The 15,197-nt window shown below is 34.5% G+C and overlaps 1 protein-coding gene and 1 pseudogene across 1 annotated transcript; one reads left to right on the top strand and one right to left on the bottom strand.

Moving 5' to 3' along the window:
* Window positions 1-1,565: 1,565 nt before the first annotated feature.
* LOC143538562 (auxin-responsive protein SAUR77 pseudogene) lies at window positions 1,566-1,907 on the top strand (annotated as a pseudogene).
* Window positions 1,908-7,119: 5,212 nt separating this feature from the next.
* LOC143538587 (sucrose synthase-like) lies at window positions 7,120-10,909 on the bottom strand. Its single transcript, XM_077032104.1, has 9 exons — window positions 10,749-10,909; window positions 10,156-10,630; window positions 9,028-9,633; window positions 8,817-8,933; window positions 8,573-8,739; window positions 8,270-8,494; window positions 7,631-8,194; window positions 7,409-7,547; window positions 7,120-7,324 (listed from the first exon to the last, which is right to left on the bottom strand). The coding sequence occupies exons 1-9, from the start codon at window positions 10,844-10,846 to the stop codon at window positions 7,292-7,294; spliced, it is 2,424 nt and encodes an 807-aa protein (XP_076888219.1). The 5' UTR covers window positions 10,847-10,909; the 3' UTR covers window positions 7,120-7,291.
* Between the last annotated feature and the right edge of the window lie 4,288 nt (window positions 10,910-15,197).

Genomic DNA, 15,197 nt, shown 5'->3' with positions numbered 1-15,197 from the left:
ATGGTGGAGGAAGAAGACAAAGTAAACGATTTATATTTATCTCTCGCACATGGCTGTCGCATTCTAGTCCTATTGATGCATGAACCTTAGAACATATAAAAAATATCAAACCCCCCCTACCTTACATAGCCCTAACTTTATTGTCTCTTAATTTAATTAAAAAAAAAGAACAAATATATCTTAATAAGCTTAACCAAACCTATTGGTTGATATTAATCAATACTTATATTTTATCTAATAATAATTATAACTTTTATTTTTGTTAACAATAACAATCCTGGTAGCATACATGTCATATATTTATACTTAATTTTCACTGGATATCTTTCACAATAATGATTTTGAATGATATGGAGAAACGTGCTAGCGAAATCAAACATTAAATGTAAATTGAAAGTAAAATCTTGAATAACTATGCTACCATGATTGCTCTTTGCAACAAAACTGACAATTGAGATTATCGTTAGCCAAAGTGTAAGTATAAATTGTTATTGGTCAACAAGTGATAGTTTGGATTAATAAAATCAAAATATTAGAAAGAGATTATATGTTGGTTATTATTCACATATCTTTTGTGTTATTGACCCACCCGTTACCCTCCACATTCTTGTTGGTCCAAATATGAGTCGATAGTTTGTAGCAACTGAAATTCACTAGATAAAACGGAGTGGGACGTTTGCACAATATATAATGATAGGCAAATTAGAGTTATGGTGTCTAGTCTAACTCCAGTGAGTTGAACAAGAGTGGCGATTATTAATATTTCTTGAGTTTAAGTGAAGTGAACCTATTGCTTACCCTTTCTTTATTAAGGAAAAGAAGAAAAAATAAAAAGACAAAAAGATGTGAAGAACCTGGGGTTTTGTCTATGTTCATCTCCTATTAGAATTTAGAAGAGGCCCAGTGAGATTATCTTATCTTATCTTAGTCTCAATCTCTCTCCATTTTCGTTATAGATTCCTATCATGATTTTAATCAGACGTGAATTATAATGTGTCTCTTTTATTTTATTTTTTTTGTTTTTTAAGATTTCAATCATTTACTAAATCCTAAGCCTGATTTTAATCATACTTGTGTCTCTCTTATTTTATTTTAAGGTTTCAATCGTTTACTAAATCACAAGATGGAACTAATTAAAAAATATAACATGCTCTACATATAATATTTATTAAAAAAAGGAAGGTTTTTATGATTGTGAAGAGACAACCAACAATTGTGCCCCAACATCCAAAAACTAGCTACATACAGTCAATGAAATATTAATCAACAACTAATAGACACCAGACCAGACCAGACCAGACCAAATCTCAAATGGGTATATCCTCCAACTTGTCAGTGTCACCAACCTGCCTGCCAGCCAGCCATACTCAACAACAATGTGCATGGTCCCCACCACCCCAAACATGCTGTTTTTTTCTATCCTATGTACACACATATATAATGTCAAGCATACAACCCAATATTTCTCTCATAAATTCCTTCCCACTTTTGCTCATCATATTCATATTCATATTCATATTCATCTTCATCTTCATCTTCATCTCATCCATATATATAATATTAAGATGGCTAGAGGTAAGCTAACAAAGCTTAAATCGGTGCTCAAGAAATGGCACTCCTTCGGTAAGCCTAGTAGCAGCAGTAGTAGCAGCAATAGTGCCATTGTGGCCAACTACCATAACCCTAATCAATGCCATGCGGTCTATGTTGGCAAGTCAAGACGCCGCTACTATATAAGCTCAGAGGTGGCGGAGCACCCGGTGTTCCAGGAGCTGCTAGAACGTTCTGGTGACAGGGACACGGTGGATTGTGAGGTGGTTCTCTTCGAACATCTCTTATGGATGCTTGAAAACGCGGACCCCCAACCGGACTCTTTAGAAGAGCTCGTGGACTTGTATGCTTGCTAGCTAATTCATTTATTTGTTGCTGGCTGGCTGGCTTAATTTGTTTTCAAATTCTCATACTATACTACATACAATATTTTTTTTTTCTGTTACCCCTAGCTAATTGTATTAATTTGTAAGCTGCAAGGGCTTCCCATTTGTGGATGTATGGTGTACACTTTGTAGATTTACAGCCATTAATATCCTATTTCAAAAGAGATTAATTGCTTAGAGTTTACTTTTGGGACAAGTAAATTGTTTTGAGGGGTTAAATTAACATAATTGTATCTCCAACACTTTTGCTTTCTTGGTTGAGGTTTCACAATCCATAGTAGTTGCACATGAAGAGATATATAATACATATACAATTAATGTTTTATTGACACAGTGCTGCTATACACATGTATTAATTGCATGGTTTTTGTGTGTGCCTCTTTTGGCTTGTTTGAGAATAAAAATATAAAAATGATTAGGTTTGTAGCTCAATGGCTTTTAACAATAATTGATGTTGCTTAAAGAACAAGATATGTTCTAATATTGTTCTCCTGCTCATGGTTACCTAAAGAAATTGCACTTGGACGTGGAGTGAACACAACTAGGAATAGTTTGTGATGTTTTTTCATGCTTCCCTTGCTGCAACATGCATGATGTTTCTTTGTGTATACTACTATGTCGAAGTGGCACGAAAATGATGCAGAAATACGTTCTAGCGAATATTTAGATGTAACACATAAGAGAAATTTTATTGCTACTCTCGAAACTGATTAATCCGTTAATTTCGGTCACATTAGTCTACACAGTAACAAGAGACTTAAATGAATAAGCAAATGTAAACGAAATATTAATTTTGGTAAACATAAACTAACATTCTAGATTTAGACTTAGTTGAAATAAATAACAAAACCAAAACCAAAACCAATTATTTTACAAGTTGACTATTTTAGTAATCATTCTCCCTCAGTTAAAAAAGAATTCGTCCTTAAGTTTTTGGCCCGGTGCGGAGGTGCTAAGAATGTGCTAGATACGTTCTACCAAGCATTTCTAGAAAACCCAAATATATCAAAAATTGTCCCAACCATTACAAATTAATGAGTCTATAAATATTTATATACTAGACTAAGGGGCTTAGGCTCTGAATGAAATCTGGATCCATCATGTTTGGTTTGCTAAAATCACATGATTTCAGCCTAATTCCAAGCTATGATATTTGTTTCCCTACTCGATTTATGCTCTTATGTTTCCCCCACCTTCGTCAATTTCTCTTCAGGATTCGAATAACTAGGCCTAGAAGCTAGGGTTTATAGTTCGAATGGCTAATTGATGTTCGATTTTGGTTGAATCTTGATTTTATTTTGACAATTTGGTTCGAATGCCTAATATGTAGTTAGAGATAAAAAAAAAAAATGAGGCACGTCTTCTTGAAACTCTAATCTTTAAAGTAAAGAAGATGTAACCTAGAATATTTAATTGAATGCCATAGATTACGATTATTTGCATATGTGACTAGAAATAAATGTTTTGTATAATTAGTGTTGGTTTTGTTGTAATTACACTTGTTTGCTGAAAAATTGCTAGAAATTTGATAGGTAGTGGCTAATTTAGTTAATAGCTTGCGGTACCTAAATTTTTCAAAGTTCATTTTATGCCACAGCATATTCTTGGTCTCTCATAATTAGTGTTGTAGAATGTTTTACATCTGTCTTCATGAGGCTAGAATGTTGAATTTGACTTGAATTTCATAATTGCTTTCCAAATTTTATACAGATGTAAAGGCATGTTTTACTTTTGGTTATTGATAATAAACATAATTAGTGCTGCAGACTATTTTATGTATAATTAATACATTACTGATTAGGTGTTTTTCATATGGAAATTAAGTGATTGATGAAGGTTAGGTGTAGTCTAACATGTATGTGTAGCTGAAACGGGCCAAACTATGTATACATAAATGAAATGGGTCAAAATATGGCGGTATAAAATGAAACAGCTCTGTTTATGTGTCCGCTTAGGCGCTACATTCTCGTTTTAGTAGTTTGATTGGGTGTGATGTTTTACTTAATGCTTTCGTGTACAAAATTTTATTGAATACTTGACTACAAAGGTCACTGTCCCTTCTCAAAACTAATTAGCTATAATATATTTTTTGTGTGTGAACTTGGGCCATGAATATTAATTTTTCTTTGGTTGTTTATGTGTTCATCTATTAATTTTCTTTACTCGTTTCTACAGTCTAACGACTCTAACTTATATTTTTCATGTTGTATATGCAAGTGTGGATGTCATATTAGTTATTTTAGTGGCACACTTTCGTTTCCTGATATCTACTTTAACTATGGGTCTCTCTATGACAAGGTTTGTTATCTTTAAAATGGATTTTGTAACGCATATTTAAATGGTGCTATTCGTTGCCAAATTAGGCATCTGATCCAACCTTTGATTTTGTATACGAAAGTGTTTGGTGGATTGTATTCTCGAGTTGTCTGCGCTTTGCTTTCAAGAAGGTGATCCAGGTTATAGCCGATGGAGTTTATGATCTGAAGAGACCGAAGGTTCATTATAGGTTTACGGAGTATGTTAGTTTCGTAACCCAATTACTTAATTGTTAATTTAATGACTTGCTATTTATGATTCTGATGTATATGTATTATTTGTTTATGTATCTATAACATTTGCAAACAGAAATGTTTCATTTCTATTAAATATAATAAATATTTCATAATTCACACCAAGCATTTTTCTTCATCCCAAATTAGCATTTTTATGTTAATGTATGTATTATACTTAATTATAATGAGGTGTTTAATATGTTGGTTTATGATTATAATATCAAACACCTTTGTGAGGTAAAGATATGCTACATACACACTACCATGAACTTTTACTTCATATTTGACCCTTTGAAGATCATACGTTTGTTTTGGCATACCAGACAAGAGTCACAGGTTGGTCGGTTGTGTAACAGGTCTAAAATGTTAGCTTATTGTATGGGTATGTGTGTTAAAAGGCCAACCGATTCGGGTTGGTTCGGTTTTAAACACTATTGACGCATATTTTTGTTTCTTAAGAAATTTAAGAACATAAAACTACAAGAGTAATTTTTCGTAATAGACAAATTTCATATGCATGGCTTTTTACCGGTGTTCATGGTTCGGTTTGAAACCGTGAAACCGCCCAAACCGGTCAATTCGTTCACGACATAGAATGTGGTTCACAAGGCATTGAGTATATGACTACTTTGCGTGACGAGGTAGCTACTCAACTAATTTCAAATTAATTAAATTAATTTTGTATACGAAGTATTAACTTGTATTTGGATTTAATATGTTTCCATGGATTTTGAGTAATAATGTGTAATTTGGATTTTCTATGATGTTTTGTATTTTCTTTTTATACTTATTTATCATTCGGAGTTCTAAACAAACATATACATTTCATTCAGCATAAAACAGTTCAGAGGGTAAGATAGTCATTTTGTATAGTTATTCAGATGTCCAACCAAACAGACGTTAACTTGTTCAGATCTTACTGGTTCAGACTCTCTTAACCATTCAGACCTCTTTATGGTTCAGCACTTAATGATTCAGCAATTGCCAAACAGCCCCTAAACATTAAACTTGGTCTAGGTAACCGGCACAATAACTACGGGCATAAATATGCAATGATCTTAGGTTGGTTAATTTGATTTGGGTATTATGAATGAGAGTTGGGTTATTCCTTTTTAGAGTTGTTGGCAATTTGGCATGTCTCTTTGCTATATTTTACCATATTTATATAAGTCGACCATTATTTTCACTCGCTTGAAAAGAACTCGTCCTCGAGTTTTTGGAGTAGAACGTTTGTTGATATATTTTTCAATTTGACGACCTTCTTCACAAATCCATTCACAATCGAGTCTCGTTTCAACTTAACATCCATTTTTTTTTTTTTATTTTTTTTTTGAAAAATTTATGCCCTCTACTATGAGAATATGATTGCAAACACTAATATCTTAATTCTTTATATACATTTTTTTTTAATTTGTGTTTCTCACTTCATCCATCTTCACAATGCTAATGTTTTTTTTTCACCCCCAACATTATGTTTAGAGTTTCTTTATGGTTGTTTTTGTCTATAAGTACATCATTATTGATGCGGAATGAAAGCAATATGCATATGCTAGATACGTGTTTTTCTTTTGAACGGTCAACAAGCAAATAATTTGTCTAGGTATTGTGTACAGGATTACTCAATGGCAAAAGGTTACCGCCAGTCATACGGAACCCTTAAGCACTATCAAGTCATCTCCAGTTTCGTGGAAAATCGACCAACACAAAGGCATACATGTTATAAAACCCTAACATCGTTAAAATCAAACTAAAGATCATAATGATCAAAGTCTTTTTACATTGAGCCATTAATCTCTCTCACTCAGTGTCTGTACTTTATTATTATAAAGTAGAAATATGGGATATATTAAATGCTGGCTTTATTTAATTATTATTTATAGTAAATTCGGTAAAGTAACCGACACAGTAGCTATCGAGATATATATTTTAGTATTTATCATAATAATGTTCGGTGGGTTAAGTTTAATTGGGCAATAATCTCTCTCTCTCTCTCTATCGATGACTTAGGGCAGTTGGATTCAACAAACCTAAAACTACAAATTCATTATCTTGTCTACACAACACAACACAACACAACACAACACACACTAATCTTCATTACTAGCTTTCACTTTCATTTTATATCACATGGCTTTGCTTTTCGATATTTAAATATTGTCAAGTTTTAGTTGAGTAGTGTGTGTAACTAAATCGGCTGTTTGGGTGTGTTAAGTATATGCATTCTCTTCTTGGGTATTTATTTGTATGTATTATCCAGGGTGCATAGGTTTTATTTATTTGATGTTATCTTGATAGATGTTATGCAAAAGGATTGATTAATAATTACTTACTGTTTTGTTCTTAATTGTATATCTACATGTCCTGAAAGGTCCCCTTGGTGCTTGGAAATGTAAAAGGCAGAGATATTAAATTTCAAGTTGGGAGGAATTGAAGTAAATTATAATTACATACTTCAAATTGCAATTAAATTAATATAAGGCAAAAAGCTACTATATAAAAAAAAGAGAGGCATATATAGTGGCTCTAATATTATTCTAAATGAGAGGTTGTTGTTTTGTTGTACTAAGGAATGAGGTGTGAAAGAGAGAATAAGTATTAGAAAAAACATTCATAAGGAAATTCCAATTTGGGAGTCAATTACACAAATGGCTGGCAATGAAAAGGAAATTAAACACACAAATACACAAAATCAAACTCATCATAACAAAAAGCCTTTCAAAATGCTCTCTTCTCTTGTGCTCCACTTTTATTATATTTATGTTATCATGGACCACAAACCACCCCAGCCCCTCCTCCTTTTGCTTACTCATCAACAGCCAAAGGAACAGATTCCGCCTGCAAACACACAAATCACCATGCCTTGCTTAATTAACTATACTTACATATTATTGATTAAATATCTGGGGCCTTGCTAATTACCAGTTTACGGTACTTGAGAGCATAGAACATTTCCAGATAACGACGGATCTCAAGCCTGTCAAGCTTTGACACATGCTTCCAGAATCCGTAAACTCCTGCCAATGTCAACAACCTGTCCGAGTAGATCTGCCATGTGTATCTACAAAACAAACACATACACATACATGTTTACGTTTACGGTACTAAAAGATCATGTGTAAGTAGGTTTAATCGCTCGCTTACTTCTCCTGGATACGCTGCAGGCCGCCCTTGGAAATGGTCTCCCAGTACGAAGGATCTTGTTTGGTCTTCTCAAAGAAATTGACAAGCAACTCGGTGACCTGGTCCCCATGGTACGGGTCAATATGGAACCCAGATTTCCCATGAACAATGATCTCAGCAGGGCCCCCGTGAAGTGTTGCAAATGTGGGCAGCCCACAGGTCATGGCCTCCACCACCGTCAGCCCAAAGGCCTCATAAAACGCAGGCTGAATAAACGCTCCCCTCGTGTCAGCGATCACACGATACAACTCCCCGTTCCTCACTCTGTTCATCTGGGAAGATATCCATCTGAACTGGCCGTTGAGCTTGTAGTTGTCAATCAGCTCGTGCATCTTCTTCATCTGCGCCTGCTCTTCAAGGTCTTTAGACTCCTTCCTTCTGTCACCACCCACCACAACAAGGTTCACCAGCTCACGAAGCCGGTCGTTCTTGGCATACCACTCCACCAGTCCTGTTAGGTTCTTCACATTGTCGAGTCTGGCCATGGTGAACAGAATCGGCTTACTCTTGTCTTTCAACACACATCTGCATTCCATTCCATTAGTATCACATGTTTCAAGTAAATATTGAATCATCCAACTAACTAACTAAGTAACTTACAGGTGCTCTTCATTCTCAACAGAACTGAAGAGAAGCTCATCGATTTCAGGGTGGAGGGCTGTGAGCCTCTTGTCTTTCTCAGTGTAAGAGTAATAGATCCCCATATCAGCACCAGGGGAAACAATATTGAACTTGGGGTCAAAAACATCAATCCCATGGACCACCCTGTACAGCCCAGGCATTGTGAAGGCGGTATGAGACTCGTACTGTCCAACTGTGTCCTTGCTGAAAACAACAACATATATACATATATCAGCACATGGTAAGCAATAGCAATTTGAAAACTATGTATGTATTTATTACCTTCCAGCAATCTCTTGGAAAGTACTGGTGATGATGAAGTCTGTATGGTTCATTGCAATAAGATCAGCTGTGAACTGAGAAGAGAAATGATACTTGTTGTCAAAGTTCTTCCAGTAGATATCAGAATCAGGGTACTTGGTTTTCTCCAGGGCATGAGCAATGGTACACTGCATGTCAAATTAACTAATTTAGTCTCTTATTTATATATGATCTAAAAAGCAAGCAAGCAAGCAACAATATGTACCTGAGTGACACCCAACTTGTGAGCCAGCAAAGAGGCAACCAAGTTGCCCTCACTGTAGTTACCGATTATCAAATCTGGTTTTGCCTGCAGCTCTGCTGTAACTTCCTTAGCAACATCCTATATATATACACACACACAAGCCATTTAGAGATTGATTGATTATTTATTAATTAACAAACAAGCAACATTGAATTAATGAATTAGCTACTACCTCGGTGAAGGTCTCAATGTACGGCCACACTTCAAAGCGAGAGATCCATTTGCGAAGAATTCCCTTTTCGGTTCTAAAGGGGACTCGGAGGATGTGAGAGTGCTCCGCTCCAAACACCTTCTCAAGACGCTGCCCGCAGGTGGTTCCCACCGCATCAGGGAGGAGCCTTGTGACAATGAGAATGCGAGGAACGATATCAAGGCCTTGCTCCTTAATCCTCTTCAGCATCTCCTTCTCCAAGGCAGGGACCTGATCGAGAATGTAAACCACCTGGCCACCGGTGTCCGGGTACCCCAATACATTCTCCTGAGCAAAGTAACCATGGGGAGAAAGGATGACGACGTTGAACACCATCGGGATTCTTCCAAGGAACTTCTCGAGCGTGCAGGCGTCTGGGGCCTCCAGAAGGTCCAGCAGCATCTGGATCATCTCCGTCACGCCCTCGGCTTTGTTGCCCCAACCTCTCTCCAACCCAATCTCTTGGAACTTATGCTCGAACTCAGAGTATGGAGTCGATGCGTCCAGCGTTGATAGGTACTCTGAGGCCTTCCTCAACACAGATTGGAGAGCATTCAGGTTTTGAATACGATCATTCAACATCATTGTCTGCACAATAATAATACATTGTTTGTAAAAGAAAGCAAAACACAACATCATTGGTAGTGGTGTGCGATAAAGGGCGAAATTGGGCGAATTGGGACGCGAACACCGCCCGGACGATTTTCGGGGCGAAATGTGGGGGCTACAAATAGTTGTCGCCTGTTGTGTGTGTATGTTTAATATTATTATATATAGGTGCGTGTGAGATATATATATATATATATGTGTTTGTATACATATAGGTATATTGTATACAACACTATTACACCCCAAACACAAAAACCTATTCTTTGCTGACTGGACATCACAAGGCGTAAAACGACTCATTTTGTAGCACCTTCAATACACATAGCCTGAGGGGTATTTGGGGGAGCTTTTATGATTACTTTTTTTTGCTTATTTGCTTTTTGAAAAGCAAAAACAACTTCTTATAAAACTTTTGGAGGAGGTTTACCAAACACATTTTGCTTTTAAAAAAGCAATAAAAATAAACAAGTTTTAAACAGCCCCTAATTAATATGATGATACCTTGCCCTTGCAGTGGTGGGTTCGGAGGAAGTCAAGTAACGGGTGCATGCTGTCCTTGTCATGGAACATCTTAGCAGAAAGATGCCTGTTGAGGAACTCCACCCCGTTCCCAATGGACTTGGTGAGGGTGGGGCGTGGGAAGGAGGCCGTGAACGGCTCGAAGTCCAGTTCGAGAACGAAGTTGCCGTTGGAGGTTCCATCAACGAGCTCCTCTTTGAAGTGAAGGTACTCGGGAACACTCAGTTCCTCGACGACGAGGGCGTTGACATTGACTCGAACGTACTCCCATACACCCGGTCGGAGACGGATAGCAAGGGCCACCCATGGGGGCAGCACAATCGCCTCCTGAGTCGACTTCAGGACTTCATAAAAGGCGCCGTCGTGGATGAGTTTGCTCTGATCCTCCTTGCAGATCTCTTCAAACTCTGACATCACCTGGTGGGGTTTCAGTATTCCTTTTCCATGGCTTTCCATCCTAAACAATTTATATATATATATTCTCTGATAATTAATATCTAGTAATAATAATAATATATAAGTGTTGAAGGCCGTCTCATCAAGCCTATACAAAAGCAATATACATACATACATACCTTGAAAGGACCATAAGGATTTCATTACGATGGGTGGCGAGAGTAGAGTCGAGACGCTCACGAAGACTGTGAACACGAGTCAGTACACGTTCGGCCATCTTCTTCTTTAATATTCAACTGCAGAATAACAGAGGAGGTTTACGGATCGATCAAGAGTATGTTTATAAGTGCACGGAACTGTTAGTGTGGTTTCTAGATGGACTGATTGATTGATTTTTCAAAACGAAAGTCAATATATGATTATTATTATTATTATTATTATTATTATTATTATTATTATGTAATTGTAATATCATCCACCAAACATTTTATTTTATTTATTAGGTAAAATAGAATGCATAGCTAAATTATTTCTCTAGAAACATCAAGTTAAAATATGCAGAAAGAAAAATGAATATAATAACTATACTTGCCTGAGTAGTAATCACGGGTGGGTTTATAAGAAAAACAACGAAACGAAACGAAACAGAGGATGGGAGAAAGAAGAATGAAATGGGATGAGATGAGATGAGATGAGATGAGATGAGATGTAGGACGATGAGTTTAAATAGGCAAACGCAAAGCAGAAAGTGGATAACACGCACTCTTCACTTTTTCCTGCCACCTTTGCTTTTCTCTACTATCACTTGTACTTTTTTATTCAATTTTTTTGTTTATACGTCATCGTCACATGTTTTTCTTAGAAAGTTAAAATGAATTCACAAAATTAGTTAATTCCTCAAATCAAATCACAAAAGAATGTTAAAACTTTTTATTGAAATTGAAATACATACAAATTTAACAACCCCCACCACACCACAACCATACATTCACTGCCGTCACGACTTACTTTGACGCCAACCTGGGAGGTTTTCCAAACGTCGATCCATTTAAGGATATTGCATGCACCTTGGCAACAACTTGATTTCATGGTCGCCTAAATGGCAGTCCACTATTTCTCGATCCGGTGCTAAAGCTGAATATTGAAAGTAGTTAATGTTGTTATAGAAACAAGTTGGTTACAAAATGTGTTATTATAATTATATTCCCAGGTCTGAAAGGCAAATTTATCTTACATTAAAAATATATATGTGCTAAACACGTAGTAAGTAAATGAATAAAAATGTGAAATACATGTTCATAAGAATTTGCTTTCATGAAATTAATTTATGATAGGTTTTTGTGTAATTTTTTTTATCGGCGGTAGGATGTTTGTGTAATTCTTAATATTAAAATAAATTTAAGTAATTAAGCATGTTGTTATTTATTGAGTGTTTGGATAAGCTTTTAAAACTTGTTTATTTGTTTGTTTGCTGATTGAAAAGTAAAATATATTTGACAAAACTCATGTACAACTTTAAATTGGAGATTTTAAAAAGTAGTTTTTACTTTTTTAAAAGTCAAATAAGAAAAAAAATAAAGCAATTTAAAAAAAATAAAAAATTTTGTTAACAAAAGAAATTGTGTACACTGATTCCAAAAACACGTGGCCGTTACTCCTACGCTTTGAACAACTATTTTTGACCATCACTTTTGATTCCAGAAGAAAATATATTATTCGTTAAAAATTTAAAATATATTCCAGAATTTGATGTTTTTTGAGGATAAGAAAGAAAATATAATATTTGTAAATATCGACTTCAAAGTTAATACCTGTGGCAGGTATGGTTTTGTTAGACGGTAAAAAGAAACACTTGACTTGTTTAATTAGAAACCGGAAGAAATAATAAGAAAATAATAAACAAATTGAATGAAATGACCCACCAGTCCTATCCTATAAATTCTAACATTGTTTTTTAATATTTAATTTTCAATGTACATACCTATACTTGAACTACAAGGACACCTGCATCATGTATAAGTGGCTGATAAATAACTAACAAAAAATAAGGATGATAAATTTATAATATATGTTTTATTTAAAAAAGTTTTTATATCAAGTTAAACAATTAATTAAGACTTGTGTTATAGGATAATAAATATATCAGGTCATGGATTATTTTTAAAATAGTGGATACGAGTGTTTTATTCATTTTATATATTATAGATTTGTCATCAATGTACAGGTTTTGCAAATCAACGGTGCATGCGTAACAAGGACAAAACTGATGTTTTTTTTATTAACTAACTTAAAATACGTGTTTATCAATTCATCTTAAATCTTATCTAACAATAAATTAGATATTCGTTTTAGTCAATTCATCTTAAATGCCATCTATTGTATATATTTTTTTCATAACTAGAGTTAGGTTAACATAAACGTACGCGAATTACGTTCAAGCCAAAAACAAAATGCTCAAAGCCAAAAATACAAAAACACTCAAAGACAAAATACAAAAACGTTCAAGAAAATCATAATATGCTCAAAAAGAGTTTTGTGAAGAAAAGTAAAAAAGTGATCGATTAACGATCAAATCTGTTTCTTTTTCGCTGAATCGATGATTAATTGAGTATGTATAATTGATTACTCTGAGATCTTGTGATGTGATTTCAAGGAACAATTTCGTGAATACATGTATTCTCGTACGTTAAGATACGTTAATGATTACCGTATTCTATCTTTTATCTAAATAACTATATCCGGCTTTTTTTACAAAGATGATCATTTCTTCTAAACACTTCAAACCTAAAGAGTTAAATATATACTTTTATGCACTTGTAATAATATGTGTAATTAATTATTTGTTGTACACAGTGTATGCTATGCGATAAGAATTACCACCTTTTGAATTGACAAATCAAATGATTTCTTTCTTATTTTTTTTCCATCGCAATCCATTATATTAGTATACAATAAAAAAAATTCAAACTTTGAACTTTATATTAGTAACAATAATAAGAAGAAGAAAAATTAATAAATTGTGTGAAAAGAAAAGGCAGAAATAAAAGTACAAGTGTTGACTATGTTGGGCAGGGCGAAAACCATGTGCGGTTTTATTTTTTTATTTTTATTTTTTTTGAATGTTCAAGCTTTCCTCCTACTATTTACATTATATCGTCAATGCCAGGAATCGAACCCTGGACCTCTTACCCAAAGGCCAAAGCCTTTACCATCCCACAGTGCGGTTTGTTTGTTATTGAACCCAAAACCATGAATACTTATCAGGTGGCGGTTTGCATGTTTTCAACAGTGGATGCCACATGTATAGTCTATGCATGCAATGCCGTGTGGCTTCTTGCAACTCCTTTGCCCAATCATAAATCATGGATCATCCACGTACTCTTTGCACAACCCCTACGTACGTGCTTTTACATGCTTTCAATTAAATTTCTTTTAGCGACTTTTTTTTAATGTCTATCTCACATGATTTCAACCGTCCCAATCATTTGAAGTTTTTAGTTTTAAAAAAAAGATATTAAGGTAACTTTTAACACATGAATATGAAATAGGTTAATTTACAATATGGATAATTAGGTAACTTTTAAGTTACTTGGCTTTTAATTGTTACAAAATGGTTTACTCAATTCAAACAACAAATGACCTCAAACGTCATAAATTCTTCTGTTTTGCCAATAATGACCACTAACAAATGTCTACATATAATACAATAAACCCAACAATTTCAATTTCATAATTAATAAATTCTAAAGTCCGTTTTCAATTAATGCTTCACTTGGCCCCAAAGAACATAGCATGGTTGTGAGGAGTTTAAATCACATGCATATGAGGCCTTAAACTTGAACAACACAAAATATTTGACACAACTTGTTTGACTCTTTCAATATGTTATTATAAATAAAAACGACACAAATTCAATGACCCCACATCTCTATTATACTAACCTTAACTTATTTCCTATTCTCATTTTATTCAAATAAAAATATTTAATTTAAACTCTAATTTTTATCTTCAAATTCATTATTCAATTAACACATTATACTTCTCGTTTGTTCATATTTAACCCCGTTCATATGTTAAATCAAGATATCCTTCATATAGGAGTATTTAAAAGTAGATTAATTCGTACAACGTACGTTGTGTTATTGTGTCAATAAAGTGTGGCAGCTTTGTGTATTACCTTCAATTTACTGATTAAGTAGTTTTCTTTGTAAATGGATGTATATGTGGTTAAAAAGATTATATAATTGCGTGATTTGATTCTTTGATGCGAAGCAAGCAACTATTGAGGGGAAAGGTGAATGTTTGGTGTATGTTATCTTTTTGTTCGAAGTACATAGAATAGAAGTTGAAAATATCAGATGGTGCAGTATATAAGTATAACTTCAAAGGTAAAAAAGAATAAAGATACGCGTATAATTTCGCTGGATAATGTTTTTGTAAAGCAAGTATTAACTATTGATTAAATGACCACTAATCAAGGATTGTGGGGCGCCACCAAATTTGTAATTTCTTAATTAGTGGTTACCAGATTATGGATATTCGCTTTAATGAAGCTTAAATTCCAAGCTTCTTTATGACATGCCCCAGCCAGCTACCGCACTATCCACCATGTATTATTTATCCACATC

Source organism: Bidens hawaiensis, unplaced genomic scaffold (assembly GCF_021521415.1).
Source record: "Bidens hawaiensis isolate Kalapana, Puna unplaced genomic scaffold, B.hawaiensis_p1.1 tig00011646_1, whole genome shotgun sequence".
In the NCBI taxonomy this organism is placed as follows: domain Eukaryota; kingdom Viridiplantae; phylum Streptophyta; class Magnoliopsida; order Asterales; family Asteraceae; genus Bidens; species Bidens hawaiensis.
This window is presented reverse-complemented; position numbering and strand designations above follow the sequence as displayed.